Below are 14436 nucleotides of genomic sequence, written 5' to 3'. Positions count from 1 at the left end.
CCCACAGCAACATACAACAGTACATGAAGACATTTAAAGAGTGTGCAGCTGATTTGTGTGTATGCATCTATTTTACCTCTTTGCCAAGGGGCATACCACTACCCAAGGCAAAAGCGAGACTGATGACTTTAGCCACGAAGGTCCTGAAGGTGAGATATTCTTTCAGTAATACTCCTCGTAGAATGGTCTTCATTTCCGAAATCCCTGAACCTGTAGGGGACAACAACGGACTCTTACAGCTGGCTGATTGTCAAAACTTTCTGTTAGACCCCAAAAGATTATTGTTTACATTACAATGAACAACAATGGACAAGATTTATAGATGTTATTTTAATGGAAAAAGTACTAGACATCACACATGATGCCAGGTGTCTCTTGAAAATGAATCTCAATGAGATTTTTACTTGAATAAAAAATGTATGTGTGCAGTTTGTCGCACAATGAGTTGCTAGCTAGTCTTTTAGCTAGATTTAGGTTACATCAAGTATAGCAGAGATGAATTTGAATTTAAGGTGATGATGCTTAGAGTCACTGAAATCCAACTTTATACCAAACCATATGTCTTGTATAAAAATAGTGGAAGCAGTACAGTGTCAGTGTAGGGGAAGGACATGAGCCAAGATCCTGTTGAATTCAATTGTGTACATCCACAAAAGAGAAATGAACTTTTTTCAGTAGTTGAGTTTTTTTTTTTTACATTTTGGTGTCTGTGCTTCTGCATAAGTAAAGAAAGTGTGTACTTTTGCCACATCTGTTTACATACCAGCAGCCTGTGGGGAGACGATCTGGGTGAAGCCGGCAGAAAACACGATGAGAGCAACAGAATAGCCGACCCAGCCCAGGTACTGCAGGAACCCATTACTGTCCAGTCTGCCATATACCCACTTCTGTCCTGTGGACACACAAACCACACAGACCAGGCCCAATGTGTAAAACCATCCTCACAGATTTACAGTGCAGTTACAGACCTATACAACAAAACAGGAACTGGCAGGTCGAGGTTAGTTTCCCTTTCTGAAAGTATAAAACACGCAGCCGGAGAAATGTGTTTGAATTTCTCAACCTGTGAGATTTGACATTTCTGATGAATTTCAAAGGTTCAGGTGTCTAATTTCAACTTTCTGGTTTGCACAGTTTGCTTACTTATTTTTCCTCCTCCCTGGTCCCCTTTGCTCTCATTACTTACTTACTTCTTTACACCAAACTTTTTTTTCCCTTTTTACACTGTTAAATACCTCTTTCATTCCTGTCTACTGTACCTTCTAGTTTTTATCCCTTGGAGAACCTTTAACACACAAAAAAGAGTTACTGAGCTTGATTTGCTTTTTTGAATAAAACACACTGGTAACTTTCTTAAGCTGAGTTCTAATAACACCGTGAGAAAAACTGAGTTCAGTTTACTTAATATAGATTACCATACTAGATTTTACAGCCGAACTATAGTCTGTATTTCAGTCAATTTTGTTGGCTATGAATCTAATGTGGACAGGAAACAGTGTTTTTTTTCTTTAGCTGTGCTAGTGGGCCTGCCCTGCAGCCTCGCTTTTGCCTCCTTTGTTTACATATTTATGTAGAACTGCATCTTCATGTATGTCAGACATAGATTTTGTATGGTTGGGTAGTCTAGGTATAATAATAATGGATTGCATTTATGTAGCACTTTTCAAGAAACCTCAAAGCACTTTACAATTCCACTATTCATTCACTCTCACATTCACACACTGGTAGCCACAGCTGTAGCCACAGCTGCCCTGGGGCAGACTGACAGAGGCGAGGCTGCCATATCGCGCCATCGGCCCCTCTGGCCAACACCAGTAGGCGGTAGGTGAAGTGTCTTGCCCAAGGACACAACGACCAAGACTGTCCGAACCGGCAACCTTCTGAATACAAGACGAACACCCAACTCTTGAGCCACAATCGCCCCACGTATCATAACATACATCTGCCCAACAAAATTGGGGGGCTCAGACAAAGCCCCCCCTTGGACTGCTGAGTTTCTGCATTTTGATCGACTATGCCCCTCCAATGTGTGCTCTGATGTACAGAGAGAAAAAAGGAAATGCAGAAATGTATATGTCTTTTTTTTTTTTTTTTTTTTTTTGGCCTGTCCCGTTTGGCTCTTTTGCCATCAGAATTGTTGTCTAAAGGCAAAGAAAGATGCCCAACGGATTTACTTTACCAAACTGACCATCCCAGCCTTGCCGTAATGGTCCATTTGATTCACCTTTTATTGTTTATTTTATTTTCACTTACTGAATACGGGACAGACTTGACTGGGGGAAAGAAGGGGAGAAAGAAAGAGGGAAAGAGAAACAGCTGAGAAGAGGGACGGGGGAGAAGGGCAAAAGACAAAAACCAACAGAACGGGCAGAGAAAAAAAAATGCATATATCAATCACCTGGATCACCTGCTGAGAAAGAAAAAAGAAAGCAAGCAGAAGAGAACAAGAGTAATAGAATAAACAACATCACAATGATATATGGGAACATGACAGTAAATACTAAATGTTAAACATTATTGTGCAGCAAATAAGATCAACAGAACACAGTGTGCTTTGAGGTAGGAGCCAAAAAGGGTGTAGTTTGTGGGTGTGATCACCCGTGTGTACACCTGTGAGCATGGACGCGCTTGTTTTTTGTTTTTTTTAAAAGGTTCCTTCATGTAATAATCTGCTAGAGGGTGTGGGGGGGCCACAGCCCCGTCCTCCAGGGCGTGAAGCAGGTGTGGAGGAGATCAAAACTCCAGACATCCAGAGGCCCCCAGAACACAAGAGACCAAGGAAGACCAACAGAGGGGCAGCTGCGCCACTGTCCCGGAAAGAGCTGAGGAGAGTCCCAGATGAGGGCTCACTCAGCAGCCGCGGAGCAGAAGCCAGGGGGAGTTGCAGTGACGCGCCCGTGAGCTCCGCCGGCAGCCAGCTGCGCCTGAGTGACCAAGCCCCAGGCCGAGAGGCCGGGGGCACCCCACCTCCGAAGTGGCCCGAGCGAGCCCCAGGACGCTGGACGCCCATCCCCGGACACAAAGAACCACCAACGCACCGATGTCTGAGGGGGTCCGCCACTGGCAGGGGAAGTGGTGGTAGGGGGAGATAGGCCTCCAAACCTTGGAGGGCCTGAGATGTCCCCAGAGAGGTGGCGCCTGACACCCAACCTGACATATAGACACAGACATACAGGCACACACAGATACAAACATCCATTCCCACCCTCATGCTCTCATATGCACTTACTCCACACTCAACCAACGTGGAGACAGACATAAAGAGACGCTGTACACACGATCACACTCCCCAAGCGTACTCTACAAACCGGGTCTAGGTGCCCCCGCCCCTGGAGGGGGGAACTGCACCCAGACCCAGGTGGTGTTTCCCTTTTCCCTGCGGTGGGGGGAGGCAGACCGCCCCGACTCCGCAGCAGCAGGAAGGCTCCACACTCCAGACCGCAGTCGGACGGCCAACTCCTCCTCCTAGTCCTAGCCCCCCTGCTCCAGCAGGTCGCAGAGAACGGGGGTGAGAGAAGACTCCGAACCTCCCTCCACCCGCTCATTGTAATGTTGATGCATGTGTGTTCTAAGGTGCATTTAAAACCCAGGAGGGCATGGAGCTACCTGCCAGAGAGCAGCAGGTAAGCGCATGGTCCCTCCTGCTAGCCCTCAATGTCTACGTGTATTTAAAATTGAGACGTGGGCAACGATGCCAGGGGTGGGGTGTACACCCTGATGGTACTTTGGACTCCGTGTATCGTGCCCACCCCCAAGATCCTATATGTATGTGTAATGAGAGTGTGAGTAATGTGAATGTCTAAGTTGTGGGATAAAATTGAGGCAGAGGCAGCCAGAAGGGGACAGAGGGGGGGGGGGGGTAGCCTCCTCTGCACCCTGGTGACATACCCCTACTCCAAGGCCCTGCATGTGTGGGTGGTTGTGGTGGAGCGGGAAGAGGGAGGCAGCTGGAGATGGGGAGGGAAGGAAGGGGCGGGCAAGTGACCCCTCCCTGGGGCCAGCTCCCCCGCTGACCCCAGTAGGCACCCCCATACTCCGCGACCCGCCAGGGAAAGGGGGCCCAGGCCCATCCAGACCGGGCCCAGTGCAGCATCGCCGCCCGGCCCCACAGAGCCCGGGACAGTCCACCCAACCCCACCACAGAGAAAACTGCACCCACCCCACCATCCACTCATCTTCCAGACTACATAAGACAATAAACACCCAGGCTGAGATCTTCCTCCACCTCTCCTGTATCTCCCCCTCCTGCAGAGGCAGCTCCTGAGGAGAGGAAAGCTCCTGCAAGATGTGACAATCTCCCCCACCAGTTGAAGAGCCCCCCAGGTGGCTCGACGCACCGGCGGCACCCTGCTCCAGGGCTGGGCCCCCATGCGCCCACCCGCCCACAACCCCGGCAACACACCAACCAGGACCCAAGCCCCCGAGGCCCGGTCCGGGTCCCAGCCCAGAGACGGAGCGCCCCCAGAACCTCACGCCCATCCCGGACCCACCCAGGGGCAGCCAGACTACCAGGTCAGTAACCCACGTCCGTCAGCACAGACCCTCCCCTAGCCCCGCTGCACGCAGCCGCGAGGAAACAGTCACCAACAGAGCCCCTAACCGGACATGACCGCTACCCCGGGTTGAGCCCCCCAAGGAAGATGCCTCCGGGGAACCCCCCGACGCCCTAAGCCTGTCCCTACCCCCACACCGATCACAACAGTGAAGGCGGAACCAAACTATGACCCCCCACCCCCACTAGGTGATGGAGCTGATCAAAGGAGCCCAGAGCAATTGATCTGATGTGGTGGCAGAGGCTGTATCAAGACTAATGTAATCTAATAGATAATTTCTATATTGGTTAGAATTAAGATTATTTTTATTTTTCCAGTTCATGAGGACTGTTTTCTTGGCTATGCATAGGGCAGTGAAAACCATATGGGCGATATTCTTTTCTGAAGTGACATTATCTAAGCTGCCCAACAAACACACTAAGGGGGAAGTTGGAATGTTACATTTCAGACACTTCGATAAGTCTTCACATATCTCGCGCCAAAACTTCTGAACTGGTGGACAGAACCAAAGAGCGTGGATATAATTGTCCGGTGAATTGGTTTGGCAGTGTGAGCAGTTGTTGGTAGACGTAAAGCCCATCTTGAACATCCGATGACCTGTATAGTGCACTCTATGTAATATTTTGTATTGAATTAATTGAAGACTGGGATTTCTAATTAGATGAAAGGTTTTTAAGCAAATCTGAGACCAGAAGTTTAGGTCTAAGTTAACTGATAAATCCGCTTCCCATTTTGCAATAGGAAGTGATATTGATTCATCTGTTTTAGAAAGCATTCTGTATATTTTGGATAGTAATTTGGGGGTTTAAGAGTAAGAAATTGAACCACACTTGGAGGTGTTTGTAGTTCAACTTGACCCAGTTTAAATTTCTTTTTTACTATGGATTTAATTTGTTGATATTCTAAAAATCTTTTCTTGTTGATCCCATATTGTGTAACTAGTCCATCAAATGAAATAAATTCTGTTCCTTCTAGTATATGTTCTAAATATTTAATTCCTTTATCACTCCAATCTGAAAAGTTTATCATATTATTGTTTTGTAATATGTCAGGGTTGTTCCAGACAGGTGTACGTTTGCATGGGATTAATGAAGACGCCGTCAATTTTAGAAACTCCCACCATGCTGTCAGAGAAGAGCTGATGTTGATGCTTTTAAAGCATTCATGTCGTTGGATGTTTGAGCTGATAAATGGTAGGTCTGAGATCTCTAGATTATTGCAGTGCTTGTTCTACATCTAGCCAAGGTTCATCTAAGAGGGTGTGTTTTAGCCATCCTGAGATAAACTGAAGCCTGTTGGCTAAGAAGTAGTGCTGAAAGTTAGGCAGTTCTAGTCCTCCTTTATCCTTGGTCTTTTGTAGTGTTTTTAAGCTTATACGTGGGGGTTTATTTTTCCAAAGGAATTTGGACATACATGAATCTAGAGATCTGAACCAATCTTGTGGCGGTTTAGTTGGGATCATTGAGAATAAATAATTTATTTTTGGTAAGACCATCATATGTCTTACCATATGTGTATATGTCAAAAAACTTGAGAGGAGATTTGGCTGAAGTGATGGGGAAAACGAAGGTCATTACATTATGCGTGCAGGAAACCAGATTGAAGGCCAGGCCAGGTACACTGGAGGTGAAGTCAAGCTGCTCTGCCATGGCATTGGATGGTAAGGAATTGTAATACTAGAGGAATGTGATACTGAACCCCAAATTGCTCCTTTGATGCATTTGTCTGAGTGTGAGTGTTACACATAGATAGAAAGAACTTACGTGTAGGAAAAGAAGCGTGTGTGAAACATGTTGTTTAAGGTGCTATGAGTGCTAAAGCTATATAAGAACAAAGCTTTTTACCATTTATTTGTGGTTTCTAGTTTCTCTCAAATGCTTACCCAGTCTGGCTTTGCCCTATCACAGAGCTTTTTTCCCAATGCATCTACTTGAACACAAAGTTTCCTGCCAGGCATTTGTCAAATTCCAAATTTTTTTTTATGTCAACTTGGTTTAAGATTGGTCTCCATCACTAAGAAGTAAATCTAAAACCTTTCCAATATGTGCCACATCTAATGGTTTGCTCCAGTGTCTAATTCCATTGTATATTTTTCTTAATTTATTTTGTGTTTTCACTGTCCGATTTTAAAATTCTGAATAGATTTGTATACATTTGCATACATGTGATACATGTCTATTTGATGTGAACTAGAATGTGAAAGACTTCAAATAAATTCAGCCCTTTTCCATCCTTTGACCTCACCCTTCACCACTACCTCCATCCTATCAACTCATCTTTTCCTCTCACCATCAGTTTCCTGTAGTTGTTAGATATTACCAGTGTTGGTCAAGTTACTTGAAAAAAGTAATCAGTAACTAATTACTGATTACTTCCCCCCAAAACTAATCCCATTACTTTACTGATTATTTTTAAAAGTAATTCATTACTTAGTTACTTAGTTACTTTTTAAAAACACGATTTACAACCTGAAGAGGTGATAAAGCGATAGATCTTTCAGCCCAATTCTACTTTTTCTACATAATCCATCATACAAAATGTAATCAAATGGAAAAGTCTCTTTTTAAAACTTGTTTTATCAGTTTTAATCTTTTAACTTTATGCATCAAGCAAACATTTAATTATCTGCAACATTCTCTGACTGGAAGAAATTAGTTTAACATTTAAACCTATTTTCTGCACATTCCAGCACATAAAATAAAATATTTTGTGTGTTTACACTCAGTCTTTCAAATAGATGCAAGTAAAACACAGCAGAAAATAAATAAAGTCAAAGACTCAGCGGTCCTGTTGCTCTATTTTCACCTGTAAAGCAGGAGTGGGGCAGGCGGAGGTTTACCCTGGTGCAGGTGTGCCGCGGTCAGTGGAAGAATCCGCGAGTTTCTCTGTGAGTTTCCCATTACGTTGTAGCTACTCGGTGCTTGTTGGAAGTTTAGGGTTTTTTCGCTGTAAAAAGAAGTTTTCTTCCCACGCACAACAGACACTAATGTTTTTGTCACTTTTTATGGAATCAAACTCAAAGTAAGGTCAGTACTTGCACGCTTTAAACGCTGCACGCTCACACTCTCTCCTGCACTCGATATGTGATCCATTGTTGATCTGCACACAGCTGTTGTCACTAATGTCACACTCGCTTACGTCACTGTCGTGAGACATTCTCGCAAAAAATCACGGTTTTAGTAACGCAGTAACGCAGTAACGCAGCGTTCCTATGGGAAAGTAACGGTAATCTAATTACCGTTTTTGCAATAGTAATCCCTTACTTTACTCGTTACTTGAAAAAAGTAATTGGATTACAGTAACGCATTACAAATAACGCGTTACTGCCCATCTCTGGATATTACTTACCTCCTTCCTTCCCAAAATGTGTTATTATGTTAGTGTGTAGTGATGCTGCATTTTTAAAAACAAACAAACAAAACCAACCCAGTCTCTCTGTCACCTTTTAGGAGCATGTTGATGCCCAGTTCCATTGCCCAGCTGGTTAGGCCCATGAGGATCCCCAACAGGAAGAAGAAGATCCAGTCCTCCCCGATCAATGAGATCAGGAACCTCAGCCAGCGAAATGGGCCGACTAATGGGATATCAAGAACACAGCATAATACATTAGGACTACAGCACCCAGAGATTAGTACGGGTCACTTTATTCTACATTTTCCAATAACAGCTGTGTTTCATCACAATAGCTTTTGAAATATTGAACAGCAATAAACATGTTGTTAGCCCAAAAGACCACTGCTCTGTACTCTATAGCATTTTACAAGTTAGTAAACCAGAGATGCAAAAGTTTGTAATTTATCCCACATTTCTTATCTTTGGCCCAAATATAAACAGATCCATGCCCAATAACAAAGAAGCAGATCAGATAAATCTTTAATAATTTCTCAGGTGCGTTCCTCTGGGAAATTCAGTAATTATGAATTTGTTTTGGGGCATTTTTTGTAAAAAATAAAGAAGACATTTTCAGAAGTTTATATTCCTGGTGAAAACCATTTCTCTTTATTTATTTCTTCCCACCCTTATCGTACTTGCAGGAAAAAGACGATTGTGTGCAGTAGGGATGGGTACCGGTTCTGACAAACGGTAGTAACCAGACCGAAAAGCAGCGCACATTTCGGTGCTTTATTTCGGTGCTTTTTTTTCCTGAGCTGTGATACACTTTAGATTCTAGCCAATAATTTTACGTTTCCGAGGATAGTAGGCGGGGCTAGGTACGTACGTTCTTTTAGAGCAGAGCTACAGATTAAAAATGTCCAAGGCGAAGCCGTCAAAAGTCTGGCTGTACTTCACAGCAAAAGATGCAAACTCAGCAGCAACAAGTGCTTTAAGCTGATACTGTGATACTGTCAAAGGAGGTAACACCTCGAATCCGATGAAACACCTGGCGACGCATAGCGTTTTTTTTAAAAGCCGAGAAATGCGCCGTATTTGATAGCTTGCTGCGAGACCTCACACCGAGCACATCTACTGCGGGTGGGTTGCCTGTTATCGGACCCGGAGCAACATCCCCCAAAAACCCGAAGAGGAGAGTCCTGGCCCCTAGCCCTGCCAGTGTAGCAGAAATGATGAGGATGATGATGCAGCAGCAGCCGTTCTTCTCTGCGTGAGTAGCTTAATGTTGTTCGTGTGTAATTTACGTTGAGTAGGCTAACCACGTTATTACATTAATGCATGTAAGGTGAACTAGCAAACATCATCATAGCTACATGCGGCTGTCTTCTTGTTTGATGGCAGATACTCCCTCCACCCTGGCCAAAAAGGCTAAAATGACCAAAGAAAAAGTGGAAAACAGTTAAACATGAGAGGTTTTGGACAAAGTTTGTGTTCTCCATTCTTTAAGCACCGGTTTGAGCACCGTTTGAGCACCGGCACCGTTTCAAAAGTACCGATTTGGCACCGGTATCAGATAAAACCTAAACGATACCCATCCCTAGTGTGCAGTCACTTACTTTGCTTTCATCTCCCTGTTTCCTTTTTACACTTGAGCTTGTAGAACAAATGCCGATGTTTTAATACGCCAAATAATTGTGCTGTGGCTGACTTTTATGGCATTCAGCCTTTTCATTTAAGCATATCCAAGAATTCCCTGTCAAACATTTATTTCAAAACCTAACTTATTAGGTCCTTCATTTGCTTTTCGAAAACTGCCCTGCATCAGCTGCCGGTAATCAGAATCACAGCTACTCCCAACACTGCAAACATATTGTTCTTTCATCAAATCAAGAACTGAAGGTAATAATATGTGTGTATGTGTGTGTGTATGCTGGCTGAGTGCATTTAAATGGAAGAGCAGTCCATTAACTGTACAAGTTACTTATTTGTTAAATGTAGTCCACACCGAAGTAAAGGGCATCTTGTATCACAATCCAATTGCCCACTCTCTGGTACGTTGCCTTGATGATATTTGAAACTTTTAAAATAACTAAAACGGGGACACTGTGACAATGTCAAAGATGCAGGACACGTTAGAGGGGAAAGCTGCAGTTAAATATGTTCAGGTAAAGGGTCATTGTGAACCACACTGCACACACTGTTATCACTTTGATGTGTTTATGCCTCTGCGTGCTCTCTGAAACCTTTCCCCACTACGGAGCCCCGCAAGGGACATGGGAGAAAAGAATTACGATGAACTTTTGCGAGATCTCGCAAAAGTTGAATTCCCACAATGGCGGCTGCTACTTAGTTGCAATATTACTCTTTCTGGGTCACAAAATAAACTTTCAAGATATTTTGAGGCGTGAATGTAGCTGTGTAAACATCAAATATCTGCTCGGCTTACAAGACATCATATATTTGCAAAAGTGCTACGACGTTTTCACAAAACTTTTGAGAGATCCCGAGTTTGTTTTGCGAGGTCTTGCGGGGCTCCATACCCCACACACTGATTCTATATTATTTATCCACTATGTTACATGTTGCTTCTCAAAATTGCAGAGAAATGTAGCTCTGGTCACCTTTTTGGGCACAGCTGCATATTCTGAGTTTGCATAAATGTCTGTGTGAGTGTTGGGAGTTTGTGATATCAGCAGTGAGAGAAAGAGACAGGAGAATTGAAGACCAACTGGTTTCATAGACTGACACATGGCTACAAAGATGGAGACAATGGAAGTGAAGTGAAGAGAACACAAGTGATGAGGAGGTGCTGGGTGGGTGTCCACTGCCATATACAGGAGGGAGAATTTTGCAATAAGTGTGGAGGAGTGGAGGAAGGTGGATTAAGATGTTTGTATACAACATTATGATCTAGTGAGAGTTGGGTGCAAGTGAATAGTGAAGCTTTAAGCATTAGAAAAAGAGAAAGTAGATGACTTTGAATACCTGGGTTAAACATCCAAAGCAATGAACAATGTGGTGGCGATAAGTGAGAGAACAAAAGTGGAAAGAGTGAAGATGAAGCACTAACTAAAAGACAGGAGTCCAAGCTGAAGATGCTTAGATTCTCTTTGGGAGTGAGCAGGATGGATAGAATTAGAATTAACTACAACAGAGAGACTGCTCAGGTTGAGCAGTTTGGAGACAAGGTTAGAGACTCTAGGCTGAGATGGTCGGGCCATGCTTACAGGAAGGATAAAGGAAATATTGGACAAACATGGAGTTGCCATGCAGTAGGACGGGAGCAAGATCACAGAGGAGGTTCATAGATGCTCTGAAGGAGGACACGGATAGGGTTGGTGTGAATAGGGGCGTGGCGTGGCGTGGTTCTTAGTTGGAGCCACCTAGTCAGGGGCTCTTCGTATGGATTTTGCATGTTCTCCCCGTGTTTGCGTTGGTTCCCTTCAAGTACTCCGGCTTCCTCCCACAGTAATTGGTAATAAATGCTAATTCCTAATTGCCCCTAGGTGTGAATGGTTAGTCTGCCTGTCTATGTTTGGCCTGCGACAGACTCAGGGTACAGCCTGTCCAGGGTATACACTGCCTCTCGTCCTATGACAGCTGGGATAGGCTCCAGCCCCCCTGCGACCTTCACAAGTATAAGTGGAAGAGAATGGATGAATGGACAAGTGGAAAAATGATCACTGACAGATTTATCCTGAGTTCAAACTCATCTGTAGGTGACTCAGATGAATTGGGCGTGAAATCCAACTCAATCCAGGCATACTGGATTTAGACAACATCTGTATCACTAAAGCTTCACCATGATTAGGACTGTCACAGCTGTCGACTCTCAGACTAAAACTGACAGTCTATGTGTGCCTTGGAGATTCCACTTGAACATCAGAGACTTTCCAACTTGTGTTTGTTTTATGCTTCAATGCATCCCATTTAGTCCTACATAATCTCGTTACTGTAGCTACCTGACAACACCAACAGTACGGTAAGAAAGGCAGTGGATCATTTGTATGAAATGCTGCAAGGAATGCTTTTGCCATGATTGCCTGACACTGCAGATATTGTTTAGCTTCTTTATCTAACTGTTCAGTAGGATCAATGCTTCCCAAGCAACACCTAAGGCACAGGGTTTAGTTTAGAGACATCAAAGTGATTGTAGTATTACATTTTTAACGGAAAGCTAATGTTCAAACAATTTCTCTCAAGGCTTGGATTCTGAGCAATTCACGGAGTACTCTTTGTATTTTTTCTCTGAACTGGACTCACAACAAAAAGAAATGATTGCCCTGAGCTGTGCCATCGCCAAAGACTGGTTAATAATCCTTTATGTTTTTCTACCACTTAAAATCCCATATGACCATGTAATGCATATTTGATAACAATGGAATTGTTCCATACTAGAGCTGTCAGTGGGGGTTTTGGTTCAGTCTGAGCGCCATCCAGTCAGTGTGCAAATGGCCAAACTACAGTAAAACATGACCATGTTCAATGATGTTTTCAGTACTACAGGAGGCTTAGTTCAATGGTCAAAAAGCAAACCTGAACAGTTAAGTCTTGAGCCTCATTCAGTGGTAATGCCAATATTCAAATGGCAAGATACACGGTGTGGATTTCTACCATATACAAATTGCTATGGTGACTCTGCTCTCTACCGCTACAGGAATTTAGACTGTGTGAACACTTTTGTGAAAGATGAAAAGGTCCCAATTTTAATAGGGTTTAGAAAATCTGTATCACGGCACTTCTTTTCTTTAAACAAATTTTGTTCATTGTGGTGTGAATAGGCATTTGTCCATCACATGGTTAGAAATGGTAAGAAGGTTTTCTATAAAATAACGAAACGAGCACTAATTTCAGAAACAGGAATAATAACACTTGCTGCTTGTCCTTCATATTCCATGCTGGCTGTGTGGTTTGACTCTTACACTTGGCACAGCGTCCATTGTCGTGTTCCAGTGTCCGGCTTCGCTGACTGACCTTCTCCCCACTTTCCTTCAGCCGAGTAGCCTCCTCTTTGGCATACACCCCGAGCTCCTGGGTGTAGCGCCCATACATCTGCGAAAAAACACCGGCATCCATTTAGCTTTCAAAAAACAAACACATTAAACATGTCCCAAAAATGGGCGGTGTGATGTAAATCAGAATTGTGTCTTTCTGAGCAGACAAGTATCACATGTGGAATTCCCCAAGGTTCCATCTTGGGACCCCTTCTGTTTAACATCTACATGCTCCCACTGGCACAGATTATAAACAACAACAAAATAAACTATCACAGCTATGCAGATGACACACAAATATATATCACAATGTCACCAGGAGACCGAGGCCCTGTACAGGCTCTTGGTAAATGCATTGAGGAAATCAATGACTGGTTGTGCCACAATTTTCTCCAGCTAAACAAAAACAAAACTGAGGTAATAGTCTTTGGCGCCAAAGAAAAACGATTACAGGTCACCAGAGAACTTCAATCTATACATCTAAAAACCACAAACCAGGCGAGAAATTTGGGTGTAGTGATGGATGCAGACCTAAACTTAGAAAAACACATTAAGACAATAACAAAATCAGCTTACTATCACCTCAAGAATATTTCAAGGATAAAAGATCTGATGTCTCAACAGGACCTGGAAAAACTAGTCCATGCATTCATCTTTAGTAGGCTTGATTACTGTAACAGCATCTTTACAGGTCTACCTAAAAAAATCAGTCAGACAACTACAGCTCATTCAGAACTCTGCTGCTCGAGTCCTCACTAAGACCAAAAAAGTGGACCACATCAGTCCAGCTCTGAGGTCCTTACACTGGCTGCCTGTCCGTCAGAGGATAGACTTTAAAGTTCTGATGCTGGCCTATAAAGCTCTGAATGGTTTAGGACCAAAATACATCAATGACCTCCTGACCCAGTATGAACCATCCAGATCCCTCAGGTCATCTGGATCCGGTCTTTTATCAGTTCCCAGAGTCAGAACCAGACACGGAGAAGCTGCATTCAGCTTTTATGCTCCTTATATCTGGAACAAACTCCCAGAAAGCCTCAGATCAGCTGAAACACTCAGTTTATTTAAATCCAGGTTGAAGACTCACCTGTTCTCAGCTGCATTTGAATAAAGCACCAAATCCACACTTTAAGCTTAAATTTCAAAACTTACATTTAACTACTGATTTTATCTACTGTTCTGATTTCATCTGTTTTGATTTTATATACTGTTGTTTGTTTGTTTGTTAGTTTATTTGTTAATTAGTTAGTTAGTTTATTTGCTTGTTTTAATCAATTTTAAATCATGCTTTTTATTTGTTCTTGTTTCTAATGTCTCTGTAAAGCACTTTGAATCACCTTGTTGTTGAATAAACTTGCCTTGCCTTGCCTTGCCTTTCTTCTGACTTCTTGTCTGAATTCATTTCCATCTGCAAAAATCCATATTTGGCCCCCGTGCATAGGGGCAGTGGCGGTTTTTGATATGGGCGACATAAGCCGTTGCCCGGGGCGGTATCATGGTGGGGCGGCATCATGGGCATCGGCAAAAAAAAGTTGCTCGCACCCATGTTGCCCTGA

The 14436-nt window shown here is 43.5% G+C and overlaps 1 protein-coding gene across 1 annotated transcript in view; it reads right to left on the bottom strand.

The window, feature by feature from the left end:
* Positions 1–14436, bottom strand: part of LOC113036964 (chloride channel protein 2-like) — a 72956-nt gene that overhangs the window by 47788 nt on the left and 10732 nt on the right. Inside the window, exons 3-6 of the mRNA XM_026193612.1 lie at positions 12809–12938; positions 7996–8127; positions 764–892; positions 77–210 (exon numbers count right to left, since the gene is read on the bottom strand). Of these exons, the coding sequence (XP_026049397.1) occupies positions 77–210; positions 764–892; positions 7996–8127; positions 12809–12938 (525 nt within the window). The remainder of the gene's footprint in view (positions 1–76; positions 211–763; positions 893–7995; positions 8128–12808; positions 12939–14436) is intronic.

The sequence above is a fragment of the Astatotilapia calliptera genome, chromosome 14, assembly GCF_900246225.1.
Source record: "Astatotilapia calliptera chromosome 14, fAstCal1.2, whole genome shotgun sequence".
NCBI lineage: Eukaryota > Metazoa > Chordata > Actinopteri > Cichliformes > Cichlidae > Astatotilapia > Astatotilapia calliptera.
This window is presented reverse-complemented; position numbering and strand designations above follow the sequence as displayed.